Source organism: Pteronotus mesoamericanus, unplaced genomic scaffold, assembly GCF_021234165.1.
Source record: "Pteronotus mesoamericanus isolate MK-2021 breed Mesoamerican mustached bat unplaced genomic scaffold, CSHL_Meso_final scaffold_174, whole genome shotgun sequence".
NCBI lineage: Eukaryota > Metazoa > Chordata > Mammalia > Chiroptera > Mormoopidae > Pteronotus > Pteronotus mesoamericanus.
In genome coordinates this window covers 1,401,845-1,415,163 of record NW_026555309.1, presented here as the reverse complement: position 1 = coordinate 1,415,163, position 13,319 = coordinate 1,401,845, and the positions used below count along the sequence as shown (strand labels likewise).

At 44.2% G+C, this 13,319-nt stretch overlaps 1 protein-coding gene across 3 annotated transcripts in view; it reads right to left on the bottom strand.

Annotated features, from left to right (window-relative positions):
• Positions 1-6,188: 6,188 nt before the first annotated feature.
• FAM110B (family with sequence similarity 110 member B) overlaps positions 6,189-13,319 on the bottom strand; it is a 139,403-nt gene continuing 132,272 nt past the window's right edge. For all 3 annotated transcript variants that reach the window (XM_054590149.1, XM_054590151.1, XM_054590150.1), the window contains one exon: positions 6,189-9,022. In XM_054590149.1, the coding sequence (XP_054446124.1) occupies positions 7,586-8,698 (1,113 nt within the window). In that variant the 5' untranslated portion in view covers positions 8,699-9,022 and the 3' untranslated portion in view covers positions 6,189-7,585. The remainder of the gene's footprint in view (positions 9,023-13,319) is intronic.

Sequence of the window (13,319 nt, the reverse complement as noted above, 5' to 3'; positions counted from 1 at the left end):
GGAGACACGCTGGAATTTTAACACATCTAAGAATCTTCTGGAGGGCATCTTAAAAAGGCAGATCCCTGGGCCCACTCCCTATGTTTCAGTCTCAGGAGGTCTGCGGCAGAGCTCAGGAATCTGCTTTGTCCTGAGAACCTCAAAAGATTCAAATGTAGTGCTTTGGGGCACTCTTTGAGAAACAATGGGTTAAAGCTGGCCATCCGATCCTGTCTCCTGATGGACTAACGTGGAGCTCTTTCCTGCACCTGCTTCTACACTTGTACAGATTGCTTTGCAACCGAGACAATAGTCAGGATGGCTTAGGTTGTGTTGCAATAAAAAGCAACCCCCAAATTTTAGGTGGTCTTCAAGGACAGAGTTCACACCCTGGGGTTTTCCTATCCATTCCAGGTTGGGGGTGGAGGGCTCTGTTCCACGTGGTCCTCAGTCAGGACCCTGCTGGTGGCTCCACCCTCTGGAACTCTGCTGGCTGCTCCATTGGGGTGCAGAAAAGGGGAATCTGGGACTGGCTCTCGGTCTCCTCCCAGCTGTTATGTGTGTCACTTGCATTCACGGTTCGTTGTCCAACCTAACTCTATGGGGTGTGAAAATGCAATCCTCTTATGAGTCAGGAAATGGATATTGGAACCAGTGGCAATGTCTGTCCCAGGGGACCCAGGGGCAGAGAAATCAAGCCTAGAAACATGGTACCTAAGACCTTGAGGATGAATACTGGGCATCTATGAACTTCAAAGGTCCTAAAATCATAGTAAAATAGTGGTAACCAATTTCCAAAAATTCAAAAAGCTTTCTTAGAGAAGTTTCTTAATCTTTAAGTACTTTATGCCTGCTGTAGTTTATTGAATAATTCATGTATACTGATAGAAAATCACTTGAAGTTTCTTCAGGTGTCTGATAGTTTCTGAGACAAGGAACTGCATAGGAATAAGAGAGCATATGTTTTAAAGTTGCTCTCACTTCACATGATGGAACAGTCCCACAGTTCCCTGCCCAGGTACTTAGTGAGGCCCACGGGGCACCAGTCTTCCCTGCCCCAGCCTCATCCGCCAGTCAGCCTTCTCGACCATCCTGCCTGGCTCCAGCCGCCTCATTTCTCTGCATGTTTTGTCCCCTGTAAAATTCAATGGAGAAGGACAGTGGATCACTAATGTCCCTCTCAGAAGAACCTGGAAGCTTCAATCCTGATGTGATCAAATAGGGTGAATAGTTTTGAGTCACTCACTGGATAGAAGAATTACAAACCAGCACACACACTAGTGCTTTAAGTTTCTGAGAAATATTCTGCAATACAACCTACTGCAGAGGAGCGAACATGGCCCCCACCATACTAGGAGTTAAATTTTCCTGGTGGCATGAGTCTGAAGAGGTGCCTTAATACTTTTTCCACTTATTGGATGTGTGTCTTTGAGAAGTTGCTTAAATCCTAAGATCCCCCATGGGCAAATGGATTCTAATTTATTTCTAAGGTTTTTATGACAATAAAATGAGATGATGTGACAATTTAGCATCACATCTAAGACATACTGGTAGTTGTTTCATGAATGTGAAATGAATGAAATGCTAAATGTATCATTATTCTTCTCATAACTTTTTACATTGGTGCGTACCTGGCCAAATTCAGTTCTGTCAGCTTCTGACAACCTAAAAAGTTTTTGGAGATTCCTTTCATTCAGAGAAGAATCCTTTTACAGACTTCATTTCTTTCTCCAACTAAACCTCTCTCCAGCAGCTGACGGGTGAAATGTAATTCAGTGAACTGTTTGGGCCTCATCAGGCCTCGCCCGCCATCCACTCGCCGTGAAAACGTAAACCCAGTCTTCTCTGAATTTTCATATCCTCACACTTCAACCTAATGTTCAAAAACAGCTCTCAATGTCCTCAGGAAGGCCCGAGGCCAAGGGAACACACAAAGCAAAAGGTTTTGGTCCCATTTTACAGACAAGACAATGGAGGCAAACTCTTAGGCAGGTGGGGCTCAGTTATTGGAGGAAGGGTTTCCAAAAGGCTGCAGCGGCCCATGTCTGGCTAGCTTTCCCTTCTGCCGGGTCTCTGCCGGGTCTCTGCCAAAGCAAAGGAGCAGGAACTGAACATGTGAGAGAAACCTCCCTGAAGGTGACTTGCTCAGAGCAGAGCATGCAGCCTCCAAGCCTGTGATCCTTTTAGCACAGCTCTTAGATGGCACTGCAGAGCCAATAGAACTCAGTCATCGTATTGGGCGAAGGGGACGAGGCAGGTTTGACATTTTGAAAATGGTGGTATCTTTCCTGAATTAAGAATCTGTTCAGTTCCTCTTGAGCACCCTTGACCTTTGTATTCTTTCCCCAGTGCATCTTCTGGTCTGAAAACACCATAAAAATCCTCAAGGCTGAGGGAATGGAGTGATGCTGATTCACCGAATTGTCAAAATGTGTTTCCTAACTACAGAATTGTGGCCATTTTCCTCTACTATTTGCCCTTCTAAAAGTCCTTGATCAAAACAGGCAGGATGTGGCTTCAAAACACAGCACTTTCAAAATGGAAAGAATGCAATTCTAACAGTTTCGTCTCTTTGAACTCAATGGGCTGTATGTTACTCCTAATAAAACATCTTTTTCTATATTTTATTGGTTACCATTAGGTAACAGTGAAATTGCTGAAATTCTGACTGCTTGAGACATGTTTATATATCCAGGCAGCAGATAAATGCATGAAGATGAATTCAAGGGCACTTGTTTTTAAGTACAACACTCAGTCTGCCTCTTCTTGTCCTGCGCTGGGCTGCGTGGAGGGCAGAGCTGGGATCACAGACTGAGTGGGATTGTAGTGAAAGGGCTTAATCTCCTTGGAATTGAGGTTCTTAACCTCGAAAATGGGACGATTACTATGACCTTGGGTTCATTGTGATAATGTTTATACTGTAACTAGCACAGAACTTCAATGTGATAGGTTTAAAAAAAATCCATGCCACATTTATTAAGTATCAACTATATACGCTGGGCTGCATGATATGCACTGCTCAACTCTGCGGCATTGGTTCACATCATAATTAACTCATATTTATAAATTTACTATGGCAGTTTTTTTTTCCCTGGCAGAAAATGAAATGTTTTGAGGAAGGCACACTGTTTAAAAAATCCCACAAAGGCACCAGTTAGGCTAGCTAGCCTAAAGGGAAAGGGCAACAGAGAAACTCAAAATAGTCTCACTGGTTGATAGCTGTGTTGAATCTTGAAAGAGCAAGTGCCTGCAAGGTCAAGGAGGAGGAGAAAGCAATTCTCACAGAATGAAAGCTGCTGAACCTCAGCGGTAGTGGTGATTTCAAAACATGTCCATAAAATCTTTGCTATTCCTTCCTTTAAAAGATGATGTCTAATGTTCCTCTCCGTGAGTATGGGTTCATTTAGTGACTCAGTGGTGTCTAACCTGTGGACTGTGGCTGCATGTAGCCCAGGGTGGCTCTGAATGCAGCCCAACACAAAATTGTAAATCTTAAAACATTATGAGATTTTTTTTGTGATTATGTGTCGCAATGCATTTAATGTGTGGTCCAAGACAACTCTTCTTCTTCCAGTGTGGCCCAGACATGCCAAAAGTTTGGACACCCCTGGATGAACTGAACGTGGTGGGTGGGTGTGCCAGAGAACGCTGGATCACAAAAGGCCTTGTGACTCCCTCCTTGCTTTCTCTTGGGTCACGCTGGGGAAGCCAGATACCATGTTGTAAGGACTCTGGCCGATACCAAGTGAGCCATTTTGGAACTTGATTCTCTAGCCCCAGTCAAGCCCTCAGATGATATAGCCCTGGCCAATATTTCGTCTGCAGCTTAATGAAACACCCCTAGCCGGGTTGTCTGGCTAAGCCACTCCAGGATTCCTGAACCACAGAGACTGAGATAACAAATATTTATTGTTTTAAGCTGTTGAATTTTAAGGAAATTTGTTCCACAGCAATATATCATTAATGCAGTGGTAAGAAGTTCCCAATGGAAACTTCCTCTAGTTGGAGTCTGGCCTATAGGTTGGGTGGCAGAAGGGGACAGAAAAGATGAGGTCTGTAAGGTTAATGCCCTGCATTCTTTGTTAAAAAGCTATGCTATCAGCAAAATATTCACGCTGGAGGTTGTTTTTTAGATAGATGACATTTTTACAGGGCTTTTTTTTTTTTTTTAACATAATCAGAGGTGATTTTGATATCTTTGGCATGAAATGGGATGGGAAGAAGCAGGCTGAGGGAGAGGGGCATTTCCAATCAGGGAGTTTTAAGAACAACAGATCCAGTGACAGAAGACGAGTTAGAAATAAGACAATGGCAGAGGAGGTAGATATGGGAGGACTGTCTTAAAATTTGGTGGTTTTCAGAAGGAAACAACCAGTTTCCAGGGCCATCTAGTGCGATCATGCTTCTCTCTGCATTGTGTAGGGGGGAAAAGTATATTCTTACCAACATCTCTCTCTCTCTCTCTCTCTCTCCCCTCTCTCTCTCTCTCTCTCTCTCTCTCTCTCTCTCACACACACACACACACACACACAGATACTTCCATGAACTCATAGAATGAGCATTTTGCTGAAAGAATTCACAATTAGGAAACATCTCCCTCTTAGGACTTATTATTAAGCATTTGAATTAGTCCCTTATAGAAACTCTAATTTAAAGAACAAAAAGAAATGAGTTCCCACCTTTCATAAAGGGAAAGACAAAGCCTCATTTGTCCATTGTACAAATAAGGCCACAGAATATTAGACTGAATTATAGTGGGATGATTTATAGATGCGTTGAAATACAATTTAATGTGGTTTTGAAATGCTGGAAGATTCAATAGACTCTATGAGTAAAATAACATAGGGCAGTGATATTAAATTAGCAAAGAAGTGCTCATCCGTCTTCCAAAGAAACTAGTTTCCTTAGAAAAAGAGTATCTATTTTTGGGATTTCAATAGCCCCAGAAAAAGATGGATCTATACATGTTAAATCTTGAATACAGGGTCCGGCACAAATAATGCCCTTTTTTTATGGGAAAATCTTTTATTGCAAAATTATAAGCATATAATCCTGTAACATAACAGTATCACATTCAAGTACATCATATGACATTTTAGGGGAAATGTTCAAATTAAAACGATAAATTATTATACCCATATTATTGCCCTACCGACTGCACTGAAGCAGGCCTTTCTTCTGCCGGACCCTGTATTTTCAATGGCCACATTTCTATTCCAGGGGTGAAGGAAGAAAATGTGTGTGCATGTATTTTCATCCCCTTATCTCCAGTGCCCTGTATAATCACCACTCACAGCTGAAGTTCAAAATGTTTCTTCTGGGAAATAGAATTCTAGTTGAACTGAAAATTAATCAGAGAACCAGAAAGAATTCAAAACCAGTAGAGTCAAGGAACCAAATTTGATTTTCAGAAGAAAAATATCTATGAACAATAATAGTTGTGAGTCACATCACTTGTTTCTGAAAATGACTTTTTAAATAATGCTTTATTTGACATTTACATATTATTGAATATATGGAATTTTGAAGAAATATATATCTTCAAATAACTTGATTCAATAAATAATTGTTGAATACTAACTGTCCTAATAGGAGATAAGACATTTCTACCAAGAGGAATATTTCTCTTAAAATAAACGTGAAAATCTAAGTTCCTTGAGGCAAAAACTATGTTGTTGACCACAATAGTCACAAATCTATTGTGAGGCCAAAAAAAGGAGTGATTCAACAAATGACATGTGGAAAGAATGAATGTGTGACAAATGTATGAATGTGTCATGTTGATGATGTTGGGCGTGTATAAGTAAGAACAAGGCTATAAATTTCCAAAGTATCTTTCCACTATAAGAACTCAAACATATTTACAGCTGAAGAGTCTAGTGGAAGATGTGAAAGACTTTGATGTTTAGGATAAAAATAACTGAAGTGTGAACTAAGTAAAGAAGAGGAAGCATATTTTAGGAAACTTGATGCAACTATTTTAGCAAAAAGCACATTGTTATAGCTATAATTAAGAACACTGCTGTTCAAAATAATTGTGATATGGTGAAAGTAACAAGTGTTTCTTCAAGACTATAAAAAATTTGCTTCTGGCTTACATTCCAAAGTTAAGCTTTAATGGAGAGAGCAAAGGAAAGTACAAAAAGAAACCACCACCATTAGTGCCTGCACCAGAGCTATTTATTAGTGTAATTTTTCTTTTTTTTCTTCAAGATTTCATAACAACTGAAGTATGTACAAAGTCTTACAGCATTTACACCATAAAAAGTTTCTTATAAGCTGACAAAGCCTATGGTAGTGCCCCTGAACTTCAGAGCGTAACTACAAGAGCAATGAAGTAGACTGCTGCATGTGTACTCTCTGCTACCACACCACAACTGTCAGCTGGTTGACAGCTAACTGGAAGACAGGTTGTTGGGGAAAAAAAGGGAACAAGTTGATATGTAGCACTAGAGACCATGGCAGGGTGGGAGGGAGCTACATAGTGTTGTGTTTCTACAGTTTCCTAGGGCTGTAACAAAGGTCCACAGCTTGAGGGAATAACATATGCAAGACAACACAATCACACTGCTCAGTTATGGTTCAGCTACCAAAGATGTTTACTGTTGAATAGGAGGCTCTATACTGATATGGCTGGTATTTCCGTTTGTGTTCATGTCTTCAGATAGCGCAAACCTGGACAAACCCCACTTCCCGCTCCCAAATAAAACAACAACAAAGGAAGGAAGTAGGGAAGGAAGAGAATCAGCATGGAATTAGTTACCGACCAAAAAAATGAACCCCCTAAAATTTTAAGACATTGAGTAACAGGTTTAGAGTAGCTACTCCTGTCAAAAGATTAATAGTAGAAATTTCTGAATTAACCCAAATCAGAAAAAATATCAACAATACCCCAGGCATTCAACCTCCCAGATATAGTCACTTTCACTGTATCTGCTCTTTTCTTGGGGTCAGTGTTACACAGAACCATCAATATTTATTTACACACTGAATAGGAGAACATAGAATGTAGCATCGCTGCCCAATCATTACTTTAAGTAAGTGGCGAGACAATTGCAGTATGTAAGTGATTAACATCAGGCTTACCACTTTCTTCCTCAGAAAACCCAGCCTGGTTCTGTCTTAGGTCAGTCACTCTATCTGTTTGATAGCAGATCCCATTTATTTCCCCATTGTTTTGGTCTCACGTGTAGGCAAATTGGCTTTTCATTTCAAAAAGATTCTACTCTCAATTTAAAAGCCAGTTGATAAAACTTTTAATTAAGACACAATAGCGCGGGATATAAAACACAAGAACCACATAAATATTGAAGAAGTTGTATACTGTTTTCGTGTAAACAGTTTTGCTTGAGATCAAAGCCCTAATCAGACTCTGGCCTGAACCTTTTGGCAGGTGACCATGTGTTCAGCCAGGCTCTGCAGCGACGGTTGATGTGGACGCCAGGTCAGTCCCCATGTTGACAGGCATGCAACTTGAAAACATTGCACAACAAGCAACACAAAGAGAGTGAAGAAGCTCACAACACTTCAAGGAGACCTCACAACCTTCACAACTGCGGATGCACAGACAGAGACCCCCCCCTCCCTCCTTTGCACACACGTTCTCTTACACGTGGGAGACCTTCTGTGACTCTCTAGCTTGTTTGATGCTATATAACCACTTGATGATCCTAGCATTTCTTTCGATCGCAGAAATGCCATATGGCACCCGGTCATTGGCACTGTCGTCATTTCTAAGGTCACTGTTACTGTCCTGAGACTGTTCACAGTCTGAGCTGATCATGCTTGCGCTGCGGAAGTTGAGGGATATGATGTCAGAATTAGCCCTTGCAAAGTTTTCCATGCCGAGGTTTTCCAGCTCCTCCGGGTCCAGTCCGCAGTAGTTGAAGAACCTCTCCACGTCTGCGTCCACCCGGAAATACCTGTCACTCAGGTCCGACTTAGACCGCTGGAGGGAGGGTCTTCGGCTGACTCCGCAAGCAGGTTCCACAGGGTCGGCTTCGGGGGACTTCATGGTGGCGATGGTGGCGACCTTGGGTTTGGGAGGCAGGGGAGGGGCGGAGCTACTGCAGGGGATCGCTTTTAAGGGCTTCACACTGGTCACTTTGCGGATGTCCGAGGAGCTGTGGGAGACGTGGAGGAAGGACTCGGCCGTCTGCTCCAGCAGCCTCCTGCCCACGTGGGAGCTGCTCTCCTGCGGGCTACCGCGGCCCTGCGTCGGGTACACTTTCAGGGACTCGGCGAAAGAGTGTCGGTGCAGGTCTGTGGCGTCTGGCCTGTGAGGGGGCCAGTTTCGGGAGCTGTGCTTGTGACCCGAGCCTGAGCTGGAGCCTTCGGAGCTGTTGATGATGTTCTTCAGGATCTCGAGCTTCAGGGTCTCCCGCTGCACGCCGCTCTCGGTCTTGGCACTGGGCCCGAACACTTTGAGCGTGGGGCTGCCCAGCGCGCGCTTGGCGCCGGGGCACACCGGGGGCTTGGCCAGCACGGCCGGCTTCACCGGCTCCTGCTTGGCGTTGATGACCTCCTGACTCTTGACATACTTGGCCTTATCGGCTTCCAGCCTCTCCACGGCGCTGAGTCTTTTGGGGTTGGGCTCCGCCTGCCTGCGAAAGTAGTCGGGCCCTTTGTTGAGGATGCGCAGGGGCACGGCGGAGGTGAAGGTGCCGGCGGGGCTGACCGGTTTCACCATGCTACCTGTCTGTAGGGTCTCCGTGGGCATGGTGGGTGGTCTCTCCCCGGCGGCCGTGTTGGATTCTCTTCTGGGAGCCTCCGGATGCGCTGAATAGACACATGTACACGAAGCACAAAGGGCAGCAGACGGACCCTGGAACCTCGGTGTCAGCAGCGGCAGCGGCAGCAGCGCCTCATCTCATAGCCCATGAACCGCCACCGTGGCTTTCGCTCACTTTCCCCCTTTCAGGCAGCCCCGGTGCTGCGAAAGGCCACAAGCCACAAGTTCCTTCAATCTGCTCCGCCTCCTCCTTTCTTCTCCCCGAGGATGTGGGAGTCTCCTCCAGGTCTTTGTGTTCAACTGCAGGCAGAGCTAAAACACAAAAAAAACCAACCGCGGGTTAGCATGGGCGAGTGACATCACGGCTGTAGCAACCTAGAAACCCCGCGGCGCCCCCGCCTCCACCTCCGCCCGCCCACAGCGCTCCCAGGCGGCGCCGGGCCTCGGAGGGAGGCGATTCTGTTCCCAGAACGCGCGGCAGGGCTGGGAGTCGGAGCCTCGCTTGCCGCAGGCGGAGTCCGGAGTCTGGGAGAAAGGGGCTGACATTTCCCACGCGCGCGAGCTCCTCCAGCTGCCTCCCCATTGGTGGGAACCGCCTCTGATCACACCGGGTTGGCCTTACTTAAGTCAAAATCCAGGAAATGCTAGGTGAATGTAGAAATGCGGGTTTAGCAAAGCTAGGTTCCCAGTTCATTAAATGCTGCTGGGTTCCTAAGAATCCCTACCTGCCTTAGGCTACAACATCGGTGAGTTACGTCTCTTTCGAAATGAAGCAAAATTTCTGATTTCTTGCTACCCATCTCTCAATTAAAACTTGAAACAAGCACTTAACTCTTCAGAAGCTAAAACGATGGGAAGAAATGGAATTGGCAATGATGAAAAAATTTTCAGCAATCAGTATGTTTCAGTTATCTTACTTTTGCCAACCAATACTTTGAAAACACCTTCTCCTGGAAACAAAGAATGTTTGTGAAGTTCATGCCATTACAAGTTTATTTTTTAATTAAAACAGAAACTAAAACTATTCCAAGATTAACTAGAAGTATACAGTTTGATTTCAAATGCTCCATCATTTTTCACATTTAATGAGCAGAAATCAAAAGTTTTTTTGGTGGTATTTATTTTCCCAACCCCACTACACAACAAAGAACAAAATCTTAAAATGTCAATCATATCTAAAATATTTTTGTATAGAGAACTCATAAAATAGTTAAGCATTCATGGGACTAATTCATGGCTTTCTGAACTCGACAACTCCCAGCCCCAACCAAAACCGGTACAATGAAACACTTATCAATCTCCCAATATATATCTATAGGGAGTTTTTCTACGGGTGAAACAATACAGCATTTATCTCTGTAGCCCTGGAACAACTCCTCTCTTTGCCTGTTACTGCTGGAAGAGAACACTTAGGAAGGTATCAGCATTTGAAAGTAACTGGTAAAAGACCTTTTTAGCATCTTTGGTTTAATTAGGCCTATTAAGAGAATAATGTATTCAACTAATATGTCAAATAACTAATTTATAAAATAAGTAGTGATATTACTATAAAATCTGCTCTCATGGTAAGAAAATGAAGTGTCTATTAATAACGGGGGGGGGGTTGATATTTCTTATTATCTTCTGAAACTCTTAATCTCTAAATATACCCAATTGCCATGTTTCGTTAGAGACAATTTTGGTAATCTGCAAAAGGATTTGTTCTAATAAAAATACTTTCCTGTGCAAGATCTGAGAGGCCTCAAGGCAATTTCTACATAATGATTTTCTTAATTGTGTGGTTCTATTATAATACTTCAATTTGGTTTTAAAAAACACCTCCTTTTATGAAGATTAAGTGAGACTGTTTCTTAGAACATTTTGAATGAAATGACAGAAGAGAAGCGATGACTACTCTGCAGGGTCTCTGGGTCTGTCCATCTACCACCCTCGGTCCACCTCATTCACTGGAAGGGGCACTGGGGCCCCCTCTGCTAAGGGGGTTCACAGCTACAAAGAGCAGCAGAGCCTGGGCTTGGAGACAAACCCTCTGGATCTCACCCAGGGCGCTGGAGAGAGGTCTGCTCCCAGGACAGGCCACGTTTTCTAGAGCAGAGCATGTGTAACCTCTTCAATGAGTACCTCTGCAGCTTCCAAAATTCAAGGGGGAGGGGACAGTGCCAGAAGGGTCAGGGGCAGAGTGAGAGACGGGACTGACCTCCGCACCCATCAGCCTTCTGCCTACGGGTCCCGGTACACCTCCAGAGCAAGCAGGGAGATGGCCCAGTGGGCAAAGCAGACAGAGCTTATACCTCTTCTCCTCGGGCTTTGTCCCCTCATCTATGAATGACAGGAGATGCTTGGGTGAGATTCCTATCCCTTCTCCATCTGGAATCATGTGGTTCTGAGGAGCTAATAATGAGGGAGTTATTTCCAAATTCAAAATGGCACCTGGGAATATTGGCCTGTGACTGAGCTTTTCTTTGGTTCCTGTATTTGCTGTTCTTAGGAAAATGTTCTTGAATGATGAGCTATAGTTAACATATAACATCCACCGGCATTAGAGTTCATAACGGCCTGTCTTCTAATTCCATCATATTATGACCAGAAGCCTAAAATGTCTACTACTGACCTGATTTCTCATCCTGCCCTGTCAGTTAAGACACTAAATAAAAATCATTACTCTCAGCCCTGACAGTCTGCTCGGTTGGTTGGAGTGTCGTTCCATGCACCAAAAAGGCTGTGGGTTCAATCCCCAGTCAGGGCATGTACAGGAGGCAAGTCATTGATGTTTCTCTCTCTCCCTTCCCACTTCTTTCTCTCTAAAAGTCAGTAAATATATCTTTGCGTGAAGATTTTTTAAAAATCATTACTCTCAACTCATGAGACTGAGAAATGCCTATTTTCTAAGACATGTCTTTCAGAAAGCTCATTGTCTTCCTTTCACTCTTTGGAAAAGAAGGCATGAAAATGGGTAAACAGAGGCAGGCACTCTCAGGGTGATTCCTCCGGGCACTCCACACCACTCAACCTTAGGAAGCAGTTATAAAACATAAAGCCAATGTGAAAGAATAGAATTTTGTTAGAAAAAAATTATCTGTGACTACATTTCATTTCCTTTTGCTTCTCTCCCTCCCCCCTTTTCCTCTGTCATTCCCAAGCTTCCTAGAAATGTCAACTCACTGATGATGTTTAGAAATAAGTGTGGTCAGAGTTTACCAGTTTTAGTTTGAGTTTTTTGAAGAGAAAAAATACAGCATCTTACTGGAAGAATTGAAAGCCAAAGAACAAACTACAGAAACTCATTGGGTGCTACAGGAAAATAAGGTACAATCTAAGTTTACTACGTGTTTTAGCCAACAAACTAAAGCTACTGCAAAAACACTGAAGGTGGCTTTGGTGGCTGCTTTTCTTAATACTTACATAATCCTTGACTTCTGTTCTTTGACTTTTTGACATCTAAACAGTGTCGGCTGGGACAGAGCTGTACAGTGCCAGAGTTTTGTATGATGTAGACCAGGTACATTTGAGAAGGCTAGTCGAATGGCAAATGACACACCTGGAAACTGGACCTATGTTTCGATGTCCTCAATGTGATAACAATGAATGGTGTTCAAAAAACACTGTGGCACATGACCCTCTGCTGACGCAGCCCCGCGGCAGGGCCCCTCAGGTGTGGCCAGGCACTGCCAGGGACAGGCCAGGGGTTGGGGCGAGGGCTTCGACTTCCTCTTCATTTTGTTTCACGGAAGGAAAATGAGTCTCCACTACATAGGGTTTCATAAACAAGCGTTATTACACAGCCCCACTTGATGCCTGACTTACGGCTAAGGAAAGAGAACACAAGCCTGAGGGAGAGAGAAACTTCCATTCACCAACCATTCTGCCTACATTCTATCTCATTTAGCATTGATTTGAAAATTTCATGGAAAGATAAAAAGGACTGGAAAAGGAAATTTGGCTGTGCTGAGGAACAAAATGGCCCACCAAATCAGGGCAGACATGAACTTGGCAGCACCTTGGCCTCAGGGAGATCGTGGAGCCGAGCCCTACCTACTCCCTCCCAATGGAGGGCCATGGTCAGAGGAGACACATTGTCTGTGTGGGAGTCCTGGTCTGTGTGGGGAGGGCTGAGTGGCACAGAGCCAGCTGGTGACAGAGGACACAGCAATGAAGGAATGGTGACACCCAGTCACCCTAGCGGTTCTTGCACACCCCAGGGAACTTCTTCAGAAGTACAGCCTGTTTCAGCAGCTTTGCGGGACGGTATGTTCTGCATTTCTCAGAAGCCTAGGAAGCTGGACCCACCTCTGAGGGGGCAAAGGGAAAGGGAAGGAGACTCAGTCCTGTACTAATAAGCATTAGAATCCAAAAGCCTCTGGCACAGGGGAAAGAGCCATGCTTTCTTGTCCTTTAAATGAATAAAAGTCTGGGGCTTTGGGGGCACAAAAATAGCAATCCCAGAGAACTGGAAACACTTAAAACCAAAGTGGCCTGAATCCTTCTAACCTCAAATCAGCCAGCTGCTCAGAGGGACAGTAAGGTGAAGCCTGGAGCCTCAGCAGATGTGTAGTGTGGGGGAAACCCAGGATGTTGGCTCCAGGAACAGCTGCAACCCTGGAGGCAGGCA